Here is a 25270-nt window from a genome sequence, read left to right as displayed (position 1 = left end):
GCACTATAAAATGATTATTACTATTTTTGTCAATTTTTGTATTGAAATCAGAAAGGATATTCAGGTAAGTGAAATTTTAAACGACTGGACATCTTTCAGACTGTGGCTTTAACAAACATCCTGACATGCGCAGTTTCATTTTCTCCCCGGTCACTGCTTCCCCTCCTGCATCCTCACAGGCGCCCTGCATAAGAACATTTAGATTTCGAACACAAACAACAGAGACCGTAGCCCCATCTCTTCTGTACATTTTTTTTCTTTCGCTAATGAAGAATGGCGTCTACTTTTGGGAAGATTATCATCAGTGTTTACGTGGAAATAAAACGAAGCGACGGTAAGTTTGGTCCTGTGGTGGTCAGTCAACTGTTCGATTGATTTTTCCCTCCAGGGGAGTTTGTGTGAAGCTTTGTTGCTGTGGCGCTGTTGAACTCAGCAACCGTTGAAGTACGGTGGCCCAGAGAGCGTTTTACACAGCTAGCCTAGCCTCGCTAGTGACAAGCAGGGCCATGTCTAACGCGTTACACACACATATTTTCTCCCTTCTCCATATATATGCTTCTCCCTATGCTACTAGCTATATCTTATGTGTGTCATTTCAATTTGCACATAACACATTTGGGAGGTAGCTGGCTTGCTATCCTAGCTAGCTTACTGATAAGTTATAGAAGTCCCGTCCATTAAGAAGTCACATGAGCTATCAGCTTAAACTTCTAAGTTGTATTCATTCACCCCCAGCTGGTAGTTAAGTTAGTTCATTAGCTAGCAGGCTAACTAGCTCCCTTCCAACGTCCAAACGCGGTTAACCCCAAAACAGGCTTCCGAAGTAGCTAGCTTGCTAACTAGCTAGATTACAACCTTTTTTATTTCAGTTTGATGGGAGTTGTTGTTTTTTGGATGCGACCTTTCACCCCAGAGCCTAAGCCTCTTCTTACTTGGGTCTTTTTGCTATATCAAAATACAACATCCCAAGATAGAATAGCTTTTTTAGATAAGTCTTATGACAGTCTAGCAGATCTGTAAAGAATTGCTGAGACCAGCGGCTGAGACCAGGAAGGAGTTAGAATCTGGTTCTCCAGCTGCACAGCCGCAGAGAGGAAAGCGCTACAGAGAGTCGTGAGATCGGCCCAGAAGATCACCGGCGCCCCCCTCCCCTCTCTGGAAGAGCTGTACAACACACGCTGCCTCAGGAAGGCCTCCAAGATCTCCAGAGACCCATCCCACCCTGGGTACGAACACTTTGCTCGGCTGCCCTCGAACAGGCGGTTCAGGACCATGTTCGCAAGGACAAACAGACTGAAGCTCAGCTTCTACCCCAAAGACCTAGGTTCTAGGCCCTGGACAATGTAGACAAATTGATGGCAGCTACTAGATTGAAATCAAGTGTAATACTGAAACACAACTGTGTACATTTCAAACCTGCAAACTGCGACACTTTAAATGAATGTGCAATAACACTATGTGCAATATGACAACCCTAGGGTACATAAGGTTCAGAGAATAGGAGATGTTAGAATAGGTATAGCATAGCATAGAGTACAGCACAGTGTTTTATTTGTATAGTATAGTGGATAGTGTACATAGCCTTTATTTTATGTAAACCAGCTCTTTTCCCTTCTTGTTTTTAGTTATTTTTTTCTAGCACCAGGGGAGCCCCCCCCTCCCAAATTTCGTTGTTTGGTACCTGTACTATATCAATGACAATAAAGACCATTCATTCATTCATTCATTCATTCATTCAGAATATCATCTCTGCAAAAAGAGGTGGTCTGAAGCTGAGGCAGCTCAGTAAAAAGTCAGGCACTTGCCAGTGAACAAGCTTTAATTCAGATCACTACAGCATCTAGCTGTACAGTTATGGCTTCAGAACGAATCTGACAACCTCACTTCCTGCCAAAATCCAGATGAGGTGTAGGGCAATCCCTTTCCACCAAGTTGATGTGTTAGGTGATGTGAACCTAAAGACACGTGAGTCTTATATGTGGGTGAGAGGGATGTTTTTTGATCGGGTTACTGAAAGTGAGAGGGGGGTGGCGATACAAGGGAGAGGCTGATTTTAAGTGTCTGTCTGAATGCCAAGCTCCATGCCATCAGTGGACTATGCTCCAGGCAGCCAGAAAATGACTAAACACAGTTCTCATCATCGAGCCCTCCTGGCCTTCTTGGAGGCTGTTACTCTAGTCCAGAATGGTGGTAGCAACCAGCCAGCAACACTGAATATAGCAACCAATGCAGTAGCCAGAACTGTTTATTTGTATCTTTTTGAGTTGGAAAATTGTGGTTGTTTTTCTTTTCTACCTGAACTGTCTAATATTGAGTGTCACTTATTCAGAAACCCAGACCCAGGCCTGAAAGGAAAGTGAATTCCAGCAGATAGACCGATGTGGCATCGGGAGTCAGAATTGCCATCAGTTGGTGAAGCCGGATTCAAGCTATTAACCACAATCCCATCTGTTGCAGCTCTCTGGAATATGTCAGCTCTTTCTCTCTCTCACTCGCTCTCTCTCTCCACCTCTTTCTCAAGGCCTGCTATTAACCAGGCGCTGGTGTCTTGTTCTGACAGGATGGAGGCGTCACACTCAACCACAAAATACAGTGTGCCAATGTTAGCTGACCAACAAAGGGACTGATAGGAAAAAGGGTTGACAGAATAATGGTTAGTGAGTTCAAAGAGGGCTTCTGTTCATTAGCCAGTCTATCATCCTCTTTTCCCCTTTCTCTATCAGACCATTTCACCGTTCTTGTTCTCAATAACCAATGACAGTTTCAGTATGGTGACTTGGCCTAGTGTTTTGAACTTTTCATGATGTAGCGTGTAGCCTATCTGGCACTATATCAGCAGTTTTAAGCCTAGGGCAAAATGCTTTCTTGCCCCCTCTGAATGGGATAAGCAGTGATATTTAATCTTTATTATGGGTTAGGCCTATCTTATCTATCCATTTTCCATACGAAATGTCCCCATGTCTTTTCAAAGTCGATGTAGACCTTTGGAACTAACCAATGTATGTTGTTGGAGTGAAACTGATGCACTGCTGATGGCTTTGTTCCCCCTGCTAAGTAGAGCAACTGCCCCACTCTGCCGTCGTCGTTGTCCCCCCCCGCGCCCCCCCCCCCCCCCCCCCCACACACACACACACACACACGCACACAAACAAACATGGGAGATGTCAACACACCCTCTCACTCAGCCCAAAAGTGGGACATGCTTTTGATACGGTTAGGGTGACGGTAGGACATTTGTATTCTTATTTTGGCAGGGAGAGGGAGAGAGAGATTTGTTAGGAGTTAAGGGAGTGATTAGTCAAGCTAACAGTACTGATTTTCTGTTAGAACGTAGTCCAATGGAAATTTAGGCTAGTGGCTTGAAACTTGCAAAACCTGTCTGGAATTCATGTAGCCTAATGTTAATCATGACTGATTGTAAAATTATTGTCTGGCATAATATAGGCCCAATCCCAATTCACCCCTTGACCCTACCACTTAGCCCTACTGTTTTGCACATTGATGTGTAGGGCCAAGTGGTAGGGCTACATGGCCCTCCACAAACTGAGTTTTTTCAGAGGCACACTCCAAACGGAGTTACAAACAGAGTGTTATGCGGAGGCCTAATGCCCTCCACTGAATGAATCTCTTTTTTTACCTGTTCCTCCTAAGGTGAGACACCTGGGGATCTGTCCCTCTGGTCTGGCTCATCATCTCATAGGCAGCACTGGTGTGTCTGTTGACATTACCCATGTAGTAGGGTCAAGGCAAACTTGGCATTTAACCTACTATTTCAGCAAGCAAGCAAAAAAGGTTAGGTTAGGTTAGATGTCTAGTAGAGTATGTCATCTTAATTTGTTGCTTTCACTGAGAGCCTCTGACATTTAGGCTAAATGCTGTCTGACGGTTTGTGATCTTTTGGATTTGAGCCAAATCTTAGAGCGTAGAACAGTCCAAGGTAGTGTCCCTGCTGTAGCCTATCTGTTGACAGGTTGTTGAACTTGGTCAGTTGTGTAACACGACTCCTCAACATTGACTTACTTTGATTGTTCTCTCATTACTGTTCTACACTGTTGGCCTAGTGAGTGTCAACTCCCTGTACAATGGATGGTTTTTAGGAAAGGCTTCTCTTGCTATTTGCAACTGATCACACATCTACTTTTTTTTTTTACTTCTCTGTTCTCTCTCTCTCTCTCTCCAAAATCAGGCCCAAAAATCAGCATCTCTCTCTCTCTCTCTCTCTCTCTGTCTCTGTCTCTGGCCAAGTCTGTAATGTTTGTATAATCTCTTTCTCTCTCTCTCTCTCTCTCTCTCTCTCTCTCTCTCTCTCTCTCTCTCTCTCTCTCTCTCTCTCTCTCTCTCTCTCTCTCTCTCTCTCTCTCTCTCTCTCTCTCTCTTATTGGCATCTATTCCATAAAATCTGCATCGTAAATGCACTCAGACTGCACTTGTTATACTGTTAGTTATAATGAATCTATGTAGCCTGTGTGTCTGTTTGTCTGTTTGTCTGTCTGTCTGTCTGTCTGTCTATGCGTGCATGTGTGTCTCTGTGCCCAAGGTAATCCCCCTCCCTAACATTGTAGACTCTGTCACAGCTCAATGTGTCCCCGCTAAGTAGCGCTGGTGTTTGCTGTCGCGTGCCTCGGCTGCGTCTAACTGCTGTTGCCAGGGTAGCTGGGCAACCTACCTCGCGATCCAACAGCAGATTTAACCGCCTGTCCCTACATTACAGAGCTGAGGCACAGATGTCAGTGTCAGGTAGTTTTAACAGTTAAGCCTACTTTTACTGAAAAGAACGAATTAAATTATGGGCATCACATTTAGGCTTAGGCTGCTTGGTTTAGTCTAGTATTTATAGACCTATTTCTTAACTGTGGCATGTATTGGGGAGTATTTGGAGTGAACATAGTTTTTAAATCCAATCCCCTTTTGACAAACAAATGAACAGTGGATTAGGCCGATGTGCTACAGAGAAGGTGACAGAGAGAGAGGTGAATTTACTCTATGAAGCTGTAGCTACTAGTCTCCATTGCAGGCAAGTTTAGGCGACCATGACGTGCAGTTTGAGATCATTTCCAAGTTTGTTCTCCTCACCTCTAACCATTGTCTTAAATTACGACACCATTGGCATCTGACCTGCGGTTTTACTCGTTACTTTGAAGCACTCGCTGGACTTCATGGCGAGTCCCCAGAAGCATTAGCCCATCACTTATGAGTCACCGGTGTAGCTGTTTGCTAATGTAGAATCACTGTGATGGTAGAAAGCAGCAGAGAACACTAAAAGCGTTGTTGAGCTCTCAGCTCTAAATAATGGATCAGCGGGGAACATGGTTTTCCCCCCAGACTATACGAGTTACAGGGAATTTATAGTGTCACGATTAGGCACTCCCAAAGACAAGGAGGGGCGGGGAACTGGTTATTAAGCAGCAGACAGCCAGAACATCGAAGACCAGCAGCAGCATCTGTGGGAAGGAAGAGAGAGTGTCGCTCCATGTATGCTACGGCTACATAAAGCTTCCTAACTTGTTAGGTCAAAGTTAAGTCTCACAAAATCCTGTGGGAAACACTGTGACTATTCACACCGAAATTGCTCTCAGTGAATATTCTGAATAACACTATTTTAATCATTTCCATGTTACGTACTGTTGATTTTTAGAGGTGTTGTTGATTTCGCATAGTCCTTTTGTCAGTGTCCTGTGTCAGTGTACAAACGCATACTGTGGACAGTACTGGACATTGTCAGGATTTCATGAGATCGTGGTTTGAGAGCGTCATTGTGTGTGTACTTCTGTAGTTGGGTAACAGTGCTCTACCCTGCTGATTCCCTTGGGAAACCCTCGCCCATAAAAAAAGGATGTGTCATGCCGACTCATCCCTCACATCCCTTATGCACTGTGAACAGTGTAGGCCAGGGTTAGTGCAGTTCAAGAACATCAGCTGAGGCTTGGAACTCTTACTTTCCCTATCACTTTTCCCAATGTTTTTGACATGGTTACCTACTGTGTGTGTGTGTGTCCACAGGACGAATACACGAAGCAATGGTCACATCTTTGAATGAAGACAACGAGAGCGTGACGGTGGAGTGGATAGAAAATGGCGACACCAAAGGGAAAGAGGTAAAGAATCCCAGCTGTTGTGGCCAAGAACCAGAGTTTGCTAAGCTCTAAGAGCACCATCAATAATGCACAATGCACCCAAAGGCATTCTAGAACAGTAGATATTACACAATCACCCTGCATGTTCTACAGTTACGCCACGCATCACACTCTACTCTGAATATGCATGAGCTCAGAGACCCTGACACTAGTCATACTTGTTCTTACTGCATTCCTCTTGGCAGTTGGATACAGAAGTGTCCTCCTGCGCTTCTCTCTCAGCATATCTTTACACTCCTTTCTTCTATATAGAAAGCATTATTTTATTTTTTGATGAGATGGGTCAAAGCGCCCTGTAGCGTGACAGAACAGTAGCTATCCTATCAGAAGACACCGCACGTGCATTGATTTACAATTGATGTTACCGTACATCAAGTCGGCTTTCGAATGTTAAAAATCCACACCGGACACTGGTTTGCTGCTCTGCATGTACATAACTAGATGACACACAGTCCCTTTTTTATTGATGAGGATACAAAAAATAAATGTTATGATAATAAAGAGGCATGGTTTACTTCGTAGGTTGCTGTGTTATTACATTATCTGGGTCACATAACAGTGAAACAATTATATTGTTAATCGCAATTATTTCTGAGACAATTAATTGCAGAAATTGAATTGGAATTGTTACATGCCTATAGGTAGGGTTAACTCATCTGCACTGAACAAACATTTCTCTAATTGAATTTTGACTCAGCGATGGTAACAACTTTCTGATTCTGTAAACAGATGGATTTGAAGATCATAGCCTAGCAGGCAGGAATTCACTTGGAGAGTATTGCAATCAGTAACACACTCTTCTCTGTGTTTAGTCAGATTGACGTGGAGAGTAGGTTACAGTCACTCACTAACACTCCTTGCTGTCTGTGAACAGATTGACTTGGAGAGTATATTTGCACTAAACCCAGAGGTGGCCCCAGATGAAGAGATTGCCCCCAGCCCAGAAACCCCACCCCCGCCAACACCAAGTTCTGTGAAGCTCAACAAGATCCCCAAGGTGAGCCCTGGTCCACTACCTGTCCAGTGACATGTTAGCTTGCTAGGTACCGTAACCATGGCGCTGGACATACTTAAGCGTACCACTGCATCATCATGGGTCTTGTTCCAGACCTGCTGTCCATAACTCTTCTCTAACTACCACTGGTAACTGTTCCTAGGATCAAGACAAAACATGGTGAAGCTGCATTCAGTTATTATGCTACACATAGCTGGAATAAACTTCCGGAAGATCTTAGATCTGCCACAACTCTGGCTACTTTTAAAAATAGGCCTTTATGTTCACCTCTGCTGTCCAGTAACCTCTGCCTATAATTGCTGTTAATAATTTGCACTGTATACAAATTACACTTTTTATTATTTGTATGTCTTTTAAATCGTTTTATTTTCTATGCTCTTTCCTTTTTCTATTTCATGTAAAGTGCTATATACAAATAAACTTACCTTGCCTTACCACACTGTTGCTAGTTACATTTACATTTTTGGCATTTAGCAGACGCCTTATTCCAAAGCGACTTACAATCAATACATTTGAATACTAAGCATGTGAATCAGCAGTCCACTATTCGTTGCAGGAAGAGTACTCTAGCTCGGGCCCGGGGCCACTGATAGGAGGAAAAACCTTCTCCCTATTATCGCCTTCTACTAAAGTTACAAGCACAAGATCCGCAGGAACCCATGAACCGGTTAGTTTCTTATTGCCAGTATAAGCATACCAAGCTTACATGTGTTCCAAGCTGTCTTTCTCGTTCCCAGAGGCCTTAAGGAGTGACAGAGAAAAACACTAGTAACTAGAACAAAGGAAGCTTCAGTAAGGACCCACAGAAAATTCCCATTCTTTGTCTATTTTTGTGAGCCTTTATTCTGAGTCCTCGGCTTCAGGGGTCATCTGTTCGCATGCTTTCTTTAGGTGATCGAAATCATTTATTTTTTGCAGAACCGGAGGACAATAGCACCCACTAAGAATGACATTCCGTCCAGAGATAACAGAGGTTAGTCTTACTCAACACGCTGGAGTTGGTTCCATTTTACAAGCGTTTCCTTTTCTTTTGGGGCTCGGGGTCCCAGAATAGTAGACCTTTTTGCTGCCAGTAGAGGGTAGCCAGTTGTTATGACATTGTTGTAAAGTAAGCACTAGCCACTGAATTCATTACATTTAAAATCTGTCCCTATGAATTAACACATACCTAAATAAATCAAATCAAAATGTATGAATCATTATCTTGACTTTGAAATGGATTGAATAATGGGATTTTATTACATCAGGCGCCGCAAATCAGTGTCATCCTTCACTACCAGAGGCCATTGTTGTCTAGCTTTGATCACTTTGAATGGAACTGTCTTTTCGGAATTGACATCTTTGTTTTGAAAACATTCAGACCCTGGTCAATCGAGAGCCGACTTGGTCCCTATGACCCTTACCCTCTGACCCTCTGTGTTGTGCTGATATTCCAGTGGTGTCGACCCGTGCCAGGCCGGCCCAGCTCCAGCAACCGGAGCCCACCCCTCCACCCCCACCCCCGCAGCCCGCCCAGCTCACCCAGGCCCAGACACAGCAGCAGCTAGCCAACGGTAGGAGCAGCGTTGCCACCAGACTTTCCCTTCATTCAATTGTTCATACGTCTAGGGCTTATTCAGTGGGGTGTTATGTTGAGATCTTCTATTTTAACGTTCAGTAAAAGTGAATGCTCTTGAAGAATGGTATTTCACAATTTACTAGGGATGATACACTCAACTCACGATTTGATACGATTCACGATACTGGGTTCACGATACGATTTTCGAGGATTTCTTTTAACAAAATGTGATTGCAGACAAATTATGACTGAAAAATATTGTTTCTCAGACAAAAACTAATGCATATGAATGTATATTTCCTTTTCTTTATAAAAATGAAAGCGAAGTCAAAAGTAGAGTACTGCCTCTGCTGTCCCTTTTAACCCTATTATTAAACATTCTGCTTGGATTTCTTTTGTTTTTATGGCTATAAAGGTGTCAGAAATTGTCCTAGGAATAAGTGCTTTTGCACCTTTTCCAGGATTACTTAGGCTTTCAATATATGGCAGTTATTTAACATTACTGTTTGTTATGAGTGTGTAATAACACACATAACCGTAAATGGATTTCACAGGTTTTTAGTAAAATGAAAAGTGTGATTGCACATAAATAAAATATTTTGCATGTTCAATTTGAAATATCAACTATGGTACATCTGTCCAAGAAAGTTTGTGAGCAAAAACTGCTCACTCATAATGCGGCTTTTCTCTTGTCCTCAGCTCTCCACAGCTTCATGCTTTGAATTACCGTAATAACCCAATATAGGTAGAAAGCGCAGCTTCTCTGCTTCCAGGAACCGTTGGAATTCTTTTTGATAGCACATATAGTTTAGGAATTACGGTAATGACAACTACGCTTGTAATGCTTTCAGGTTTTCATCATCGATTTGAATCGTCTCATATTTGTATTGATAATTAACTGTCTCGAGATGCTTTGTTACATCCCTACAATTTACCCTTACATGATATGTGTAATGCAAGGAAATACCCTTGATTTTTGATGTTCTTTTCATTGATCACATGTCACAGAGCCCTCGCTAACCAGAAAGGACAGCTTTCGACAGCTTTGTATGTATACTAACCCCCCCCCCCCCCCCAATCACGCTTCATTGTGTCATGTGCTGCTTTCCTTTTGAGAACCTCGTTGCTCTTGTGATGATACTAGTCACTTTAAGAAGCAAATTCATAGCAGCAAACACGATCCAGCTAACAGACTGGCTTTCTGGGTTTAGGGAAAAACGGATCGCACTGCTGTCTGTTGGCATGTGTGGGCTTTCTGTTCCCTCTCTAATTTCCTGCTGACACACACACACACACACACACACACACACACACACACGCACACTCACAGACAGAAGCATGTGGTGCTGCAGTTACCCCTCTGTAGGCCTTTGCAGAAACAATAGCTTTTTTCATTCCCTTCCTTCAACCCCTTTGAGCGGTTCTCTGCTGTTTGATGCAGTGAGGTAGTGAGGCAGGGAGGAAGGGGGACAGTCAAGGTCCCCTGCTTCCCCCCACCAATGGTGCTAACCCGGTCTGTCTCACCCAGATTAAAGGAGATGATTGCTATGCTTTACATATTGGAGATCGGGAGGCCTAAATAACTGGGTTTCAAATGGGGCTGTACTCTGGATGAAGGGGCTGCTTCTGGAAATCTTGTTTTTATCCCTCTGTGGTGGAAGCAAAAGGGCTATATGATCATTTCTGTTTAATCTCATATGGGTGTTTTAAATTGTAAAATGTTTGTGAATTGAATGAATATTTTGAATGTGTTGTGTGTTTGAAAGAATCAAATGTAATTTGGAGCATTTTCAATGTAACTTCGTAAGGGAACTAGATTCAGGAGTAACCCTAGTGTATATTTTCGTCCCATCACGGCATGGCAGTGTGGTTTTAGTATGCACTCCCTCTGTACCTGATAAAGTAGTGCAGGAGGATAGGGGTGTTTAGGAAGTGCAGGCCAGGGTCGGCCTGGGACGTATTTCTGGAGGCTGAGCGTGCCATCTGCTGTAGCCTGCCCTCTGTGCCTGCGCTGTGGTCAGTCTGTTTAGAACACTTCCCCTGTATGCTAGGCAGTCACCTCGACTCCACTCTGAACAAACCCTAGGGTAGGGATAGGGGAGGAGGACAGCCAATGTCATGTGGTAGATGCAGAGTCAGAGAGAGAGAGCGAGGGGAAGAGATCTCATTTCAGAGGCAGGCTGTGCGTGTCTGTGGTGAAGGGCAGCGTTTGTAATCGTTTTTCCCTGCCCTGCTCCACCGGGTGTTGTTGTTGTTCTTCTTCCTCCCGGGCAGCGAGGAGGAAGTCAAACTGTGTGAAGGAAGTGGAGAAACTGCAGGAGAAGAGAGAGAGACGACGGCTCCAGCAACAGGAGCTGAGAGAGAAGAGGGCACAGGTACAAGACAGGAGCACGCCTCCTCTTCCTCCTCCTCTCCCCATCCTCCTTCTATCCCTCTAACATTTGCCCCTGCCCCCATCCCCTGTTCAATCTTCTACCCCCTGTATTTCAAAGATGAATATGAAAATAGTAATAGCACACTTATTTATATAGGTGTCTTTATTTAAGGAATTTAAAGCATTTCTTTTCACTGTAACAAACAGGTGAATGATGAAGGACATTAAAGTAAGTGCCCTAATAGCTCAGTCACCCTTTTTTTCTGTCTTCAGGAGGTGGATGCCACCATCCCCAACTACGAGATCTTGTACATGATTCGAGACTTCCGAGCCAGTCTGGACTACCGGCCCCTGACCACGGCAGATCTGGTGAGTGGAGAGACGATGCCCCCAACCTTCTCACTGTCATTTACATTTCAGACATTTAGCAGACGCCTTTATCCAAAGCAACTTACAACAAGTACATTTGTCTAAGTAAGTGAATCATCTATACATCAGTCATCATTCCCCCCCCTAATATTCACAGGAAACTGTATTATAACTGTCCTAACACTGAATTACCCATCCTCTCTCAACATCACCTTACATTTTTGTGTTCTTCTCATTTTGTCAGATTGACGAAGAGCACAAAATATGTGTTTGTGTGAGGAAACGACCACTCAACAAGAAAGGTGAGGAATAACTCCTTATCCAATTTGTTTTTCTTAATTTTTATGAATGCTTGTATCTTGAATTCCTAAATACAGTAGCGCTGTTGTGACTTGTCACACACGCCTCTGTTGTTACAGAGTTGGCTGGGAAGGATCAGTTTGGATGATAACCAGTAATTCCTTCAGACCACTAACGTGTGTGTGTGTGTGTGTGTGTGTGTGTGTCTGTGTCTGTGTGTCTGTGTGTCTGTGTCTCTCTCTCTGTGTGTCTGTGTCTCTCTCACTCTCTCTCTCAGAGTTGACTGTGAAGGACCTGGATGTGATCACCATCCCCAGCAAGGATGTAGTGATGGTCCACGAGCCCAAACAGAAGGTGGACCTGACACGCTACCTGGAGAACCAGACCTTCCGCTTCGACTACGCGTTTGACGAAAGCACCACTAATGAAATGGTTTACAGGTCAGAGAGAAGGCTGAGTTTACACCAAGGAATGAACATTTTTGTTTAGACATACATTTTTTATAAATGTTCTGTGTTCTGATGCATGTGTGTTGACCTTTTCTGCATATACGCGCACACACACACACACACACACACACACACAACTAAGTAGATGTTATGTGTTTCTCTGTAGGTTCACTGCCAGGCCCCTGGTGGAGACCATATTTGAGAGGGGTATGGCCACGTGCTTCGCCTATGGACAGACAGGCAGTGGAAAAACACATGTAAGTCAGACTTCATGCACATCCATGCGATTGTCTTATCTTAGTGATTTTGATTAGTCTCATTACAAAAGTGAAGTATGAGGTGAAAATGATTCAGACTACTCACTGTGTTTGTGTTTCAGACGATGGGTGGAGATTTTTCTGGAAAGAACCAGGACTGTTCGAAAGGAATTTACGCATTAGCTGGTAAGTGACGCTTAGTGGATTATAAGTATAGTTATGGGTGGCATAATTATGGGATGGCTCACGTGTGTCTCTTTTTCAAATGTAGCTCGGGATGTATTTCTCATGTTGAAGAAACCCAACTACAAGAAGTTAGACCTTAGTGTGCACGCAACCTTCTTTGAAATCTACAGTGGAAAGGCAAGTGATGGTACTGTTTCTTAAAGCCATGCATCAATATTTTGTTATTAAAGGCTAACATTGGCTGGCTGTCTACTGAGGTCTGTTGACCATGGTTGTGTGTCGATCCTGTCGGTTGCGTTGACCATGTGGTTGTTTTTTTTGATTGATTGATTGAAAACTTTATTAGAAGATTTGCAGAAGTAGGTACATGAGAGTACATATTACATACAAGGTCAACTAAAAGGATAAAAACCCAAGAAAGCCACTGGCTTATTTCAATTGGGGTCCTTGATTCTCAATTCATCGTTACATGTAAGACAGACAAAAAAAACTAGTACTATCTACAAGATAATACAGACAAATAACTATTACTATCTACAAGATAAACATACATCCATCATGGGAAGAACAATACAACAAAACATAAGGTATGTACAGCGGGTAGGACAGGTGGGGACATACACCACAGGTGGGGGCGGGGGACAAAACACAAAGTATGTACAGTGGGTAGTTCGGGTCTTTTAATCTGATTTTTGATTTAGAGGGTCCAGTTACGGATTGCAGCCTCCTGTAAATGTTTTTTGAGAGTGGTTTTGAAGGTGGGCAGTGTTTTGCACTCCTTTAAGATTATAGGAATGTTTGACCTCTTGAACCCTAAAGCCAAGTTGCTGGACCTGGAGGACTGTCATGTTGACCATGCTGGTTGTTGACCATGTTTGTGGTTGTAGGTGTTTGACTTATTGAACCGTAAGACCAAGCTTCGGGTCCTGGAGGATGGGAAGCAGCAGGTCCAGGTGGTGGGGCTGCAGGAGAAAGATGTCAAATGCACAGAAGACGTCCTCAAACTCATCGAACTAGGCAACGGCTGCAGGTGAGGACACAGAGACCCCGTCAACACATCATGTCATTACACAATCATGGTTTGTTGTTCTAAAACACTTTATTATTAGCTTAGAGTACTTAGTCTGACTCTTCACAAGTGAAGGTGTTGTCGTAGCATGGAAGGCACATTAGCATCCAGGCTAAAGCTCTCTCCTCCCTCCTTCAGAACGTCGGGGCAGACGTCTGCCAACGCCCACTCGTCTCGTAGCCACGCGGTCTTCCAGATTATTCTGCGGAGGAAGGGCAAGATGCATGGCAAATTCTCCCTCATCGACCTAGCGGGCAATGAGAGGGGCGCCGACACGTCCAGCGCTGACCGCCAGACCCGCCTGGAGGGCGCAGAGATCAACAAGAGTCTGCTGGCACTCAAGGTCAGAGGTCATAGGGGAGAGAGGGCATTCCTGGTAGCTGTGTGCGTGTGCCCCTGTGTGTGTGTGTGTGTGTGTATGTACGCTTTGACATGGAGTCTGTCTCTCTTCCTCTACCAGGAGTGCATCAGGGCGTTGGGACGAAACAAACCACACACTCCGTTCAGGGCTAGCAAGCTCACCCAGGTCCTCCGAGACTCCTTCATAGGGGAGAATTCCCGCACGTGCATGGTGAGTTCACTCTCCACAGACCCCACAGACAGGGGCTGCTGTGGTCCCCTTCTCTCCCCTTAAGGGCGCGCTCGCTCTCTCCCTGAAGTGTGTCCTGGTTCACTCCCTGAAGTGTGCACTCGGTTCACTACTCCACATGGATTTGAAATACATCGACTGGTGTATAAGGAATGTGGTGGAAGTCCCCTCAAGCCTGTGCTTGTACCAATCATTATGCATTTAAATCCATCTGGGGTTGTGCACATGAAAGTGTGGAGAGTTCTCACACATTCAATGTGTCGGTTAATCTCTGTGTTTGAGTTGCTTGAGTACCTCTCATGTGTTTTACATAAGAAACCAGCCTGGTCAGATCTGATCATTGTGCTGAAATGATCCTTTTAGACTGGTCACAGTGTTGATTCTGATGCCTCTCCCTTTTTTAATGAATCCGTCTGTATTCTTCCATCCAGATTGCCACCATATCCCCTGGTATGACGTCCTGTGAGAATACCCTCAACACATTACGCTACGCTAACAGGTGGGCGTGCGCACACACACACACACACACACATACACACACATTAACACTACCGCTGGCCTTATCGATCCTAGCTGTCCAGTAGAGAATTCACAGAGAGAGGAGAAGAGTCTGGGTTGGTAAAGGAAGACACCTAATATACTTCTGTAACATGTGATGTTATGGTATCTGGTTACAAATAAGGTTAGGAAAATACCTATCATGTGTTTTAATTATGCATTGATTCACGTTGTAAGTTACCTAGTAATTGATTAAACACTTCTATCTGCTCGCTCCAGTGTCACCAGGTGTATTTGAGCACTTGGTGGTGATGTCGTCAATGTCCGATAGAATCTAAAATGCCTCTCTTTCTCTACTCTTAGTAGCTCTGTGTGTCCTGACCTCTTTCCTGCTCTCTTCTGTCCTGTCCTCTTCTTCTTTCCTTCCTTCTGTTGCTGGGCGCTGTGCAGAGTAAAGGAGTTTGGGATAAGTCCCTCGGACATCCCCTTCTCCCAGGGCGGTGGGAGTCGCTCTGAGCTCTCGCCCACCAATACCTTTGAGTATGATGATGACTTTGCTGCGACCTCTCCCAGCAGGTCAAGCACTACTTACTGTACTGTATACTTACACACGTAGGCACTAGGGTTGGGTTGATACCGTTAAACCATCCCCAAATGTAACCGCGGTTTACGGTTTAACTGTGGGATTCAAAATCACATTGCTGTAGGGCTTTGACAGAGCCGCCAATTTCAAATTATGAATTTGTGACAGCGGCCGGTGAAAGGTATACCAAAGCCCTATCCTTTCCCAACCTGCTGGAACACGTTCCCCAAGGTGCTGAAAAAAAAGAAAGAAAAAAACAGCGCTAAAAATACATTTGGTTCGTAATGAGACTGTCGGGACAAATTCTACTATGTATGGGAAACACTGCCAACACTTACCCCATTACAAAGAGTGTGTTACAACAGATGAGTGCTGTGAATTGTATATCCTTCTTAGGATAAGGATCTTATTTTTCTGTCATCACTTTCAATAGCATCTTCAACCACACAGACAGTGGTGCTGGACAAACACTCTTAAGGCGTTTATTATATATAGCAATTTAGGATGGTTTTATGACCGTTGCTATTTTAAAAAACCGCTGTTTACGGTATTACCACATAACCTCCCAACCCTAGTATGCACTTGCACCACATGCGTACTTTAGTTGGTAAATACATACTCTTTTTGTAGTATCTCTCTTTGTGCCATCCTCCACCAGTCCCCAGACAAACTCAGCCCATCACCTCTGTCTCCTTCTCGGTTCTTCCATCTGCATGATGCCTTCTTCCACCCTTCTCCCCAGCCTGGCCATGTGCTCCTCCTTCCTTGTTTCTCTATGCTACGGTTGTGTTCACTGCATTGTGTTCTGCTCAATTCTTCATGAAGCAAAACATGTTTGTGTGTGTATGCGTGTGTGTACAGTACATGCATGTGGTATTTGGTTGAATAATTTCCTGGTGATTGTATCATTTCTTCATATTCATACCAGTTGATGCTTACTTGTGTTTTGCTAAGTACATGTAATTATTCACAAGCAGGGAGTGGGATCATTTTTTATTCGTGCCACCTCCCCACAGTTAATCCCTGTCTCTGTCGCTCTCTCTTCAGTCCAAATGAATTACCACAAGAGTTACAGTAGGTCAGGGCTGGAAAGTTATTACCTTATCAGCTCAGTCACTTAATTAAACACAAGCCCTAGTCAGGCAGATGCTACTAGCCTTAAATACACCACAGACCTTATGGGAAAACAGTCTAGACCTAAAGCCCTCACTGGACATACAAGGACAAGAACCCATAGTAACATTACCAGGCCAGCCACGTTGGATTTTGGAATAACTAAACTAGTACTTTGAATACAATCATAAATAGCACAATTCTGTTCCATTCTACTATAAGAAACAAACAAAGGAAATGTAAACGTAACGTATCAAAACCCAGTTTGACATTTCCATACTAAAGTGATAAGGAACACAGGTCACAGGTGATGGAGGTGGAACCCCATAGGCTGAGCATGGTGTCATGGCGCTGCCCAGATGTCTCTTCAATGGGACCAAATGTTCAGATAGAAATGTATTATGGTAGATTTGACCAAACTCTTCATCCCTTATTATACCAAGTTCCTGTCCTTTCTATACAGTACATTTCTATCTGCAACCTTCTGAATGTGGGACCCCAACTGATAGGGACCCCACACTAATAGACCCCACACTGTTGAGTGTGTTGGCTGAGCAGCAGTGTTGTTGACTGAACGTGTTCCTTCCCCTCCGCGTGACTGCAGAGTGAAGGAGCTGCACGTGGACAGCAACCAGGTGATGGAGGGCGGTCGAGCCAACATCCACCTGGTCAACCAGCTGGATCATCTGGACCTGCTGGACGAGGACTGGGAGCTGGGGAACTCACCCCAGAGAGACGACCTCAAACTGCTCTGTGAGCAGAACGTAAGGAACACGCACATCGTGTGTCTTATTCTAGCAATGCAATGCTGTGTGTCGTTTCTTTTGGGTCTGACACTGCTCTCGTCCCTTCCCAGGAGGAGGAGGTGTCCCCCCAGCTGTTTACCTTCCACGAGGCTGTGTCTCAGATGGTGGAGATGGAGGAGCAGGTGCTGGAGGATCACAGAGCTGTCTTCCAGGTCAGATCACTGACACGTAGTACACTCACTGCTCAGTACTTTAACATCAACAAGCAACGCCATTTACTCTAGCATTGTGACTGCCAATGGCCCCCCTAGCATCGATTTGTTTTAGTTTTTCTTATGATGACTGATGTATAGGTCAGTGGTTCTCAAACCTCTCCTCGGGGACCCCAGCTGCTCCACATATTTGATCTGTTCCACCACCAGCACACCTGATTCAACTCATCAAGTACAAATCATAATTGCTTTGTACTTGATTAGTTGAATCAGGTGTGCTGGTGGTGGAACAGATCAAATATGTGGAGCGGCTGGCGGTCCCCGAGGAGAGGTTTGAGAACCACCGGTATAGATGATTCACTTACTTGAGATGATGTGTAAGTCACTTTTGGATAAAGGTGAAGAGAAACGTGCATTTTACACTGTACACTGGACCTCAGTAGCGTGTGGAAGATCCATACGCAATCACAACAGCTTGGCACCTCCTCCTCATGCTGGTCAACAGCCTGGTCAGTGGTCACACACTGCTGTGGGATGGCATCCCATTCCTCAATCAGGATTTGCAGCAAGTCAGCTTGGGCGTGCTGTACGTGCCAGAGTGACCAACGCAACCATGTTGGCTGACTTGCGGCAAATCCTGGTTGAGGAATGGGATGCTATCCCACAGCAGTGCGTGATCAGCATGAGGAGGAGGTGCTAAGCTGTTGTGACTGCGTATGGATCTTCCACACGCTACTGAAGTCCCTGACAGTGTAAAATGAATAAAGTGTAAAAATGGCCAGTATGTGTTGTTTTTTCCTTGTTACTTTGGGAGAGTGCAATCATCCAATCCACCAAGCAACTCAAAACGAGAGTGAATACCAACAGAAGAATATTGCAGGGGATTTTGGCAAATCTTTTTGGGCCGCTACCCACACATTTAGCTGTGTTGCTCATTCCATGAATGCATGATCCTTATAAGTTGTACCTCTTTGTAAAGGTGACTAATCAGGCTTTCCAACAATATAAAATAGAATACCAATTGGTATTATTAAAGGGGAGGAATAATCGACCAAAATAAAGTTTCTGAAAAAATGTTGAGTTTGAAAAAGAGAAAACCATTCATGTGGTGTCCTATCTTTTTCACATGACTGTATGTGTGTGCACACTCTGGACAGGAGTCTATCCAGTGGCTGGAGGATGAGAAGGTACTGCTGGAGATGACGGAGGAGGTGGACTATGACGTGGACTCGTACGCCACTCAACTGGAGCAGATCCTGGACCAAAAGATTAGCGTCCTCACTGAGCTCCGAGGTATGAATGGACATATCACAGAACATGAGCCAGCAGACAACATTTAGAAGAATAGGTGCAGAAACAACCAATCACAAACAGTCATTCATTCTGCCCACGCAGAGACTAGGTTTACTTTACTTTATAGTGAGACAGTAATCTCATGTTCTTTTGTTGGGGATTTCTACTTTGTTTACAAGATTTACTTTCAGTGTGTAGAGTGTGGGTCTTATCACTAGCATTAAGCAGTCAATCAGCAATTATCTATCCCATGATGTGACTAATGTCTCTGCCTCTCTTCTCACTCTCTCTCTCCGCACACAGATAAAGTGAAATCGTTCCGCTCTTCACTCCAGGAAGAGGAACAAGCCAGTAAGCAGATCAATCCCAAGAAGCCGCGCCCCATGTAGACTAGCGGGGGTTGTGGAGGGGGTCTGGATGTGGAGGAGGAGGAGGGTGGTGGGGGAAGTGGCACATACAGGAACATGATCACTAGGTGCTTTAGGACAGCTCCGGCTGTCTGTCACCGCCGGCTGTGAAACGACAATGGAAAGGACTCGCTGTCAGTTTACCCAATCAGGCCTCAATGATTGACTTGATTTTTCTCTTTCTGTCACACACACAAACTAAATGCTGTTTGTTATGGTGTCAACAGGAATTACCTGAGGGAAATGTGTATTTGGGTCTTTGAAAAATCCCCCCTTTTTTTCTTAAGTAGTTGATTTAAAAAATGTTCACAGAAAGTTTTATGTTTTTTTCCCCCCCCTGTTCTACTTTATTTATTTACTTTTATATCTATTTGTACATTATTTTTGAACACCTGTTGACTTTAGGTTTTATAGACACTCTCTTGTTGATTGTGCTTAGGGTTATACAACACGACTGTCTGTCTGATTCTGGTGGCCCTGACTGACATGTTTGCATGGTCCCTCTGTTATACTGTATGAACGCCACCATCCTCCATCAATGCCCGCCATTGGCTCCCCACTCAGATGGCACTGTACAGTATATAGACTTCTTTTTAGGGCCGGTCTCTTCTATCGCTTTCTTTCTCTCTCCCCTCCCCATCCCTTTTTTATACAGTTCAGAAATCAGAATCATTGTGGCAAACCAGTACCCCCCCCCCACCTTTAATACGGTTGTTTTCACCATTTAATTTGTAAACTGTAAAATGTGAATTGGAACTAAAACAACTATTAACAAATGTATAGTAAATACCACTGACCTACCTGCTACTTATGTTGCTCAGTGTTTGCACCACATGTAACGCTGGCTAAAGTAATAAAGCGTCACCTGTTTGATTTGACCTCTGCTGGATGATCTGTTAGTAACCTTTAGCTCTCAGGAATCTCAATCATGTTATAGTACTAAAGGAAGATAGTGTTAATTTTCTCAACTTAAATATGCAGTGTACTAATCAGTGTGGTTTCTTGCCTTTATAGGGCCACCCTGCGGACAGCCAGGGTTATCAGGAAGAGAAGTCAGTAGTGAGTCAACAGCGCCATCTACAGTCAGTATGCAGTTAGTGTAAGGAAGGGAAGCACAAGAATTCTGAATTCAGGCATACTTCTGTATTATACAACAATGTCAATTGTCAACTAATTGCTGTGACTAAACCATTGTTTGGAGACAGTCAACATGTGTTGGTGTGATAAAGGAATAGTCAGTGTGTTGTCATGTGTTTATATTTACATGATGGAGGAAGACAAACCACATCACATACATCGGAATTGTATAACAGTTCAGATGTTTTCAGTGAAATGAAGCTAAAACACAGATCGGGAAACTGAACAGCCCAGAATTCCTTAAGGATATTGACACATTATTTGCAGTTTTGTGTGTGGTCACCACCAGACAAGAAGACACTTGACAGGAGGTAAATGTCCATTCAGACCATCCATGACCAGCAGCACAGCAGGGTACTTACTACATGATGAATACTTGCATACTGTGTGAGGATGAATCATAGGATTCAATATGAGGATTTCATATCCCAGATTGCATTTCTCAATGAATGCAGTATGACATCCTTGTCTTTCAAGCATACTAGGTGACCATTCATACTCATCTATACTACACAGCAGGGCATGTATGCAATTTCAACACAGCCTCAAACTCAACCGGTGCTTAGTGATTCTGTATGTTAATGCATAGGAATACACCACAATTGGTACTTGTATCACTTTTGTTTGATCAAATCATTACACACATTTCTTATTATTACATATGTACAAATCAGCAAAGGATGACACACGTGTTATTTCACTGAACACCAGTTTTCCTTCTCCCAGCAAAGGAAGGCACAGAGAGTAGGAACCAGTGGTCAGTGAAGTGTTCCGTTACACTGCTGACCAGTAGGAACAGTCATGATCAATCACTTAAAATGAGGACAAGAGTCTGGGCTGTGTGATGACAGTTCTGTCTCAAACTTTTCTCTATTTCTCACCCTCTCATCTCGCCTCCTTATCACATTGGAGGAGAATATCAGAGGTTCCGCCCCATGGGCCTTGTCGCCCAATGCATTTTTTAGAAGGGAGCAAGGAGAGAGGACAAGAGGAATCAAGGGAAGACTTGAGATTCTCCTCAGGCAGCTGTATCGTCTAGGTCCTGTAGCCAAGTTAGGAGAAGTGGATCCCAGCAGAGTTGAATGCGTGGAGGAGTCTGTAGACAGAGGAAACGTCAACATACCACAGGGCTAATAAACTCTAGCCTTATACTGTTTCCACATTGCCAAGCACAACTGTACTGTGCTTGACTAGTTATGTATCCATGATATGCTGCTGAAAAATACATATGAAAATATCTGAGCCAGTACAGTTCAGATCTGCTCAATAGAGGGACTAGTCCATTTTCTATCCACTTACACCATGAAGTCATCAATGTCCATGGACCTGGCTCTCTTCTCACTGAACTCAACCGCCTGCAAAACACTCTCGACCTTCTTAGTAATGCTGAAGTCTGCTGGTATTTCCTAGTGCAAAGAATGAAAAACATTAAGCGTCTTAGCTGTTGACAAGCAACACAGATTACAGAAACATCAGTGAACATGTGAAGTTGAAAGTGAAAGATACATTATAGTCAGGGTAAAGATACATTATAGTCTACACTCTATAAAGATACATAGGAACACCCCACTTCAATATACAGTGTCAGCATACTAGGCAGTGGGAAGGGTGATTGTGGTGACTCATTTCACAGAAAAGTTGTATTCACTCACCACGTTATGTACTGAGCAGTGAATTCGGTAGTTCTTCTCCAACAGCTGTTCGACTGCGTTGGATCTGCAAAGCAAATTACCATCATCATTCTCTGTCACAATCTAGTCATACTGTACGACTGTTCTGAATAGCGCTAGTCTTGTTTCGGTCAATTACTCACTTGAAACCTGCATTGAGAGTTTTGTTTTTCCTCACAAATGCGATTCTGACAAGGCCATCCCACTCCTGTTAACAGAAGAAAGAACCCACTCAGTTCCTGCTGTTCAGCTCCATTTACTAGCCAGTATTTCCCTTGTAAATGACGGAGAACCTCCCCTACACAGAAAACCAAGACTCACCTGGAAGTTGACAGGAGGTGGAGGGTTCTTAGGCTCTATTCTAACAACACTTGACTCTACTTTAGGAGGAGGTCGGAAGTTGTTCTTCCCAACCTGAGGAAGAGAAGAGAGAATAGTTTTGTAAAGGAGGCATTTGGAAAAACATGTCCTTTCTAGTCATTAACACAAAGGTTTTCTAGACAATAGTAACTTTAAAAGAAAACATTCTACAGGACCAACGGTATGGGTTGCCAGATTGATGAATGAGTGGAAACCACACTGACCTTCATGAGGTGATCTACACGGGCCAGCAGCTGTGTGTTGATGGACAGTCTGCAGTAGAGCTTATCCCCAGGTTTGGCAACCAGCCGCATGGCAAACTCCCTCTGGAACATCAGCACCGCACACCTGACAGGTCAGAATCAGAGAGTCAGTGATGAGTGAGTGAGCGAGTCTATGGGTGATTGAGTGTGTGTATGGGTGAGTCTTACCGGAAAAAAGGTCTGTGGAGAAGTAGTTTGAAGACGAAAGGCGATGAAATCTGCAAAACAAAAAGGAGACATAGTATCTATTTGTATCCAACGGGTACATTTATTCTAGGTCAATCTGATGATATTAGTAAATTAAGTCAGTGTCGTTGAGTGTGGATTCTGACCTGGTAAGGTAAATTGGCCACACAGACATCGAAGAAAGGTAACTCTGTTTTCAGGACATCTCCCACCATAATCTGTAGTTTGGCCTGCATGGGCCTGTTATAAACAGTTAATACAGATGTCATAATACAGTCTTAAAATATGCTTAAAGTCTTATAGTAATAGTCTTAAAATATGCATCTTAGTTACTAACATAGGTACTCACGTGCACTGCACTCTCTTCTGAAGTTCAGCCACCAGCCTGCCATCCAATTCACAGGCCACTACCTTGAAACAGAGCAAAGATGAAAACAACAGTCCTAGAAGCCTACCTTCAGTGTAATGCTGCGAACATATTCAAAGTGAAGATCCAAATCTCACCTTTTTGGCCTTTTCCAGCAGTTTGACTGTCATGTTTCCGGTACCAGGTCCCACCTCCAGCACCACATCTGTTGGCCTGAGAGCAGCCTGATAACACAACACAGTCAGTTACATTCAGATGAATGAACTACAATTTGAGGCAAAGGAATGGAGATTTAGCTTTGAATTGCCATTCACTGCGTTTATTTAAGAAAAGTGGGGGTGTATTTGAAATCAAATGTATGCAACTGCAATTGTTATTAAACGTGAAGAAACACACATTTTAGCCAGGGGCATAATTAATGTATGTAGTTCTGATGATAACAGGAGGTGTCATACCTTCTCAATGATTCCATTGACTACCAAAGGGTTTTTCAAGATGTGTTGACCAATGCCAGTGTTGAACATGATCCCTAAAAAAAAAAAAAAAAGAGAGAGAGAGACAAATGACTAGAATTGTGCATTATGCAAGTAGAGGCCCGTTTTCTTTTCTTTAAGAGCTAGCTGGTCATAGTGACAAACATAGCCAACAACTAAATCATCAACAGCCCTTTTACTGTATATGGCCAATGCAGTGGCAGATCATGCTAAAATGTTAATACTAATACGTAACGGTTGAATACTAACTACAGTGGACTGTCAGCTAAGCATAGTATTTTCGACTAGACAGGCTGGAAACCAGATCAACTGAGCCCATCTCTAGCAGGAGGTGACACTACACTACTGGAAAGCTATGCTGGCTAGGTCGGCCTGGATCCAACTTGCTACTGCTATGCTATTAGTGAAAACAAACCTTGGTTTTTGATTTCTTGATGTTGCCTGCTTCTCCTCTCTGTCCTAACTTTCGGCATCTTGCAATTATTGATGATATACCTTCGACAGAACCACTAAAAATATGCACAACCACTTATAGTCGCACTAGATGTTTTCGACACGTGCGAAGCTTCCCTGCTTTATACAGGATGTACGTAGAGCAGGATCCCGTTACGTCATTGATTATATCGCCACCTTCTGGTCGTTATTTGACTCCCAACAATATCAGATTAGGACATTTTGATCAAATGTGTGTGCCATATTGTGTAAATGCTCAATAAAACCACATGAAATGTGCATGATTTATTGATAGAAAATGTAGAAAGGCAGGTTCTATTTCCATTGATCCCCTGCTACACCGTGACACCACACATTTCCAGTAAGATGACTCCAGTGGAGGCTCCTCCATAGAGAGAAGAGAGAGAGATTTAAAAAAGCAATAATTATATTTATTTTATTTATTTATTTATTTATTTATTTAACAAAAAACGTCTTTTAATTTTTTCATTAATATTAATTCATAAATCTGAATTTCTCCATGGCTAAAACCCAATATTGCAATTGTAAAGCACCTACAGGCCAGAATCCCTATCCGTTTGTATTGAGGAAACCCAGGAAAGTGGTTTCTCAAGAGGCAGAAGAAGAAGAGCAGAAGTAACAAGCAAGTTGGCTTTATCACTAGATTTCAAGGATCTTATTAAAGATGTTGCTACTAAGAAGGCCCAGCGTTTAGCTTTGATTTGGTCTCTTTACTCCTATCTTGAATCGTTGTGCATTAGGCTAGATATAGTTTTTAGCTCTCCAAGTATACTATTCCACAGTACTGCCGCAGTGTGTAAAAATGACCTTTTTCCCATTTCACTATTCAATTTCTCTGGCACCATGTCTGTGTTGTCCCTCTTGTATAAAACACTTTTGTCTTTGTGTGAAACAAGCAATGCTGAGTCAGTAAATATCTCTGCTGTAATTCTTCATTGATCTAATCCTGACAGTATTATGGCCAACTGATCTTTAAAAGATCTACATTTATTTAGACACAATACCACCCCATTACAATTATATTTGTATTTTTGTGTGACTTATACTTTTATAATTGGGTTCAAATCTTCATTTAATTATACCTTTGTCCTTGTGTTGTTCAAGTCTTAATTTAATAAGTTAAAGAATGTTGAGATTTCTTTGCTGAATTGTTGATTCCTGTATTAA

The 25270-nt window shown here is 43.3% G+C and overlaps 2 protein-coding genes across 2 annotated transcripts; one reads left to right on the top strand and one right to left on the bottom strand.

Moving 5' to 3' along the window:
* Positions 1 to 263: 263 nt before the first annotated feature.
* LOC308157536 (kinesin-like protein KIF2A) lies at positions 264 to 19134 on the top strand (the record flags this gene model as incomplete). The annotated part of the gene is made up of 20 exons (XM_080531115.1): positions 264 to 334; positions 6001 to 6095; positions 7009 to 7131; positions 8068 to 8122; positions 8586 to 8702; positions 10982 to 11082; positions 11355 to 11450; positions 11695 to 11752; positions 12028 to 12190; positions 12366 to 12456; positions 12579 to 12642; positions 12728 to 12819; positions 13530 to 13672; positions 13850 to 14054; positions 14172 to 14282; positions 14732 to 14799; positions 17099 to 17258; positions 17351 to 17452; positions 18610 to 18745; positions 19049 to 19134. Exons 1-20 carry the CDS (start codon positions 274 to 276, stop codon positions 19132 to 19134), a joined length of 2127 nt encoding a protein of 708 aa, XP_080387241.1. The 5' UTR covers positions 264 to 273.
* Positions 19135 to 20427: 1293 nt separating this feature from the next.
* On the bottom strand, positions 20428 to 24181 carry dimt1l (DIM1 dimethyladenosine transferase 1-like). Its single transcript, XM_080532663.1, has 12 exons — positions 24045 to 24181; positions 23591 to 23664; positions 23273 to 23359; positions 23118 to 23179; positions 22915 to 23008; positions 22751 to 22800; positions 22544 to 22667; positions 22281 to 22373; positions 22103 to 22167; positions 21942 to 22005; positions 21589 to 21695; positions 20428 to 21385 (listed from the first exon to the last, which is right to left on the bottom strand). The coding sequence occupies exons 1-12, from the start codon at positions 24100 to 24102 to the stop codon at positions 21343 to 21345; spliced, it is 921 nt and encodes a 306-aa protein (XP_080388789.1). The 5' UTR covers positions 24103 to 24181; the 3' UTR covers positions 20428 to 21342.
* Between the last annotated feature and the right edge of the window lie 1089 nt (positions 24182 to 25270).

The sequence above is a fragment of the Nansenia antarctica genome (assembly GCF_963989245.1).
Source record: "Nansenia antarctica genome assembly, chromosome: 5".
Classification (NCBI taxonomy): Eukaryota; Metazoa; Chordata; class Actinopteri; order Argentiniformes; family Microstomatidae; genus Nansenia; species Nansenia antarctica.
Note: the sequence above shows the minus strand (reverse complement) of the source record. Positions and strands in the feature narration are given on the sequence as shown.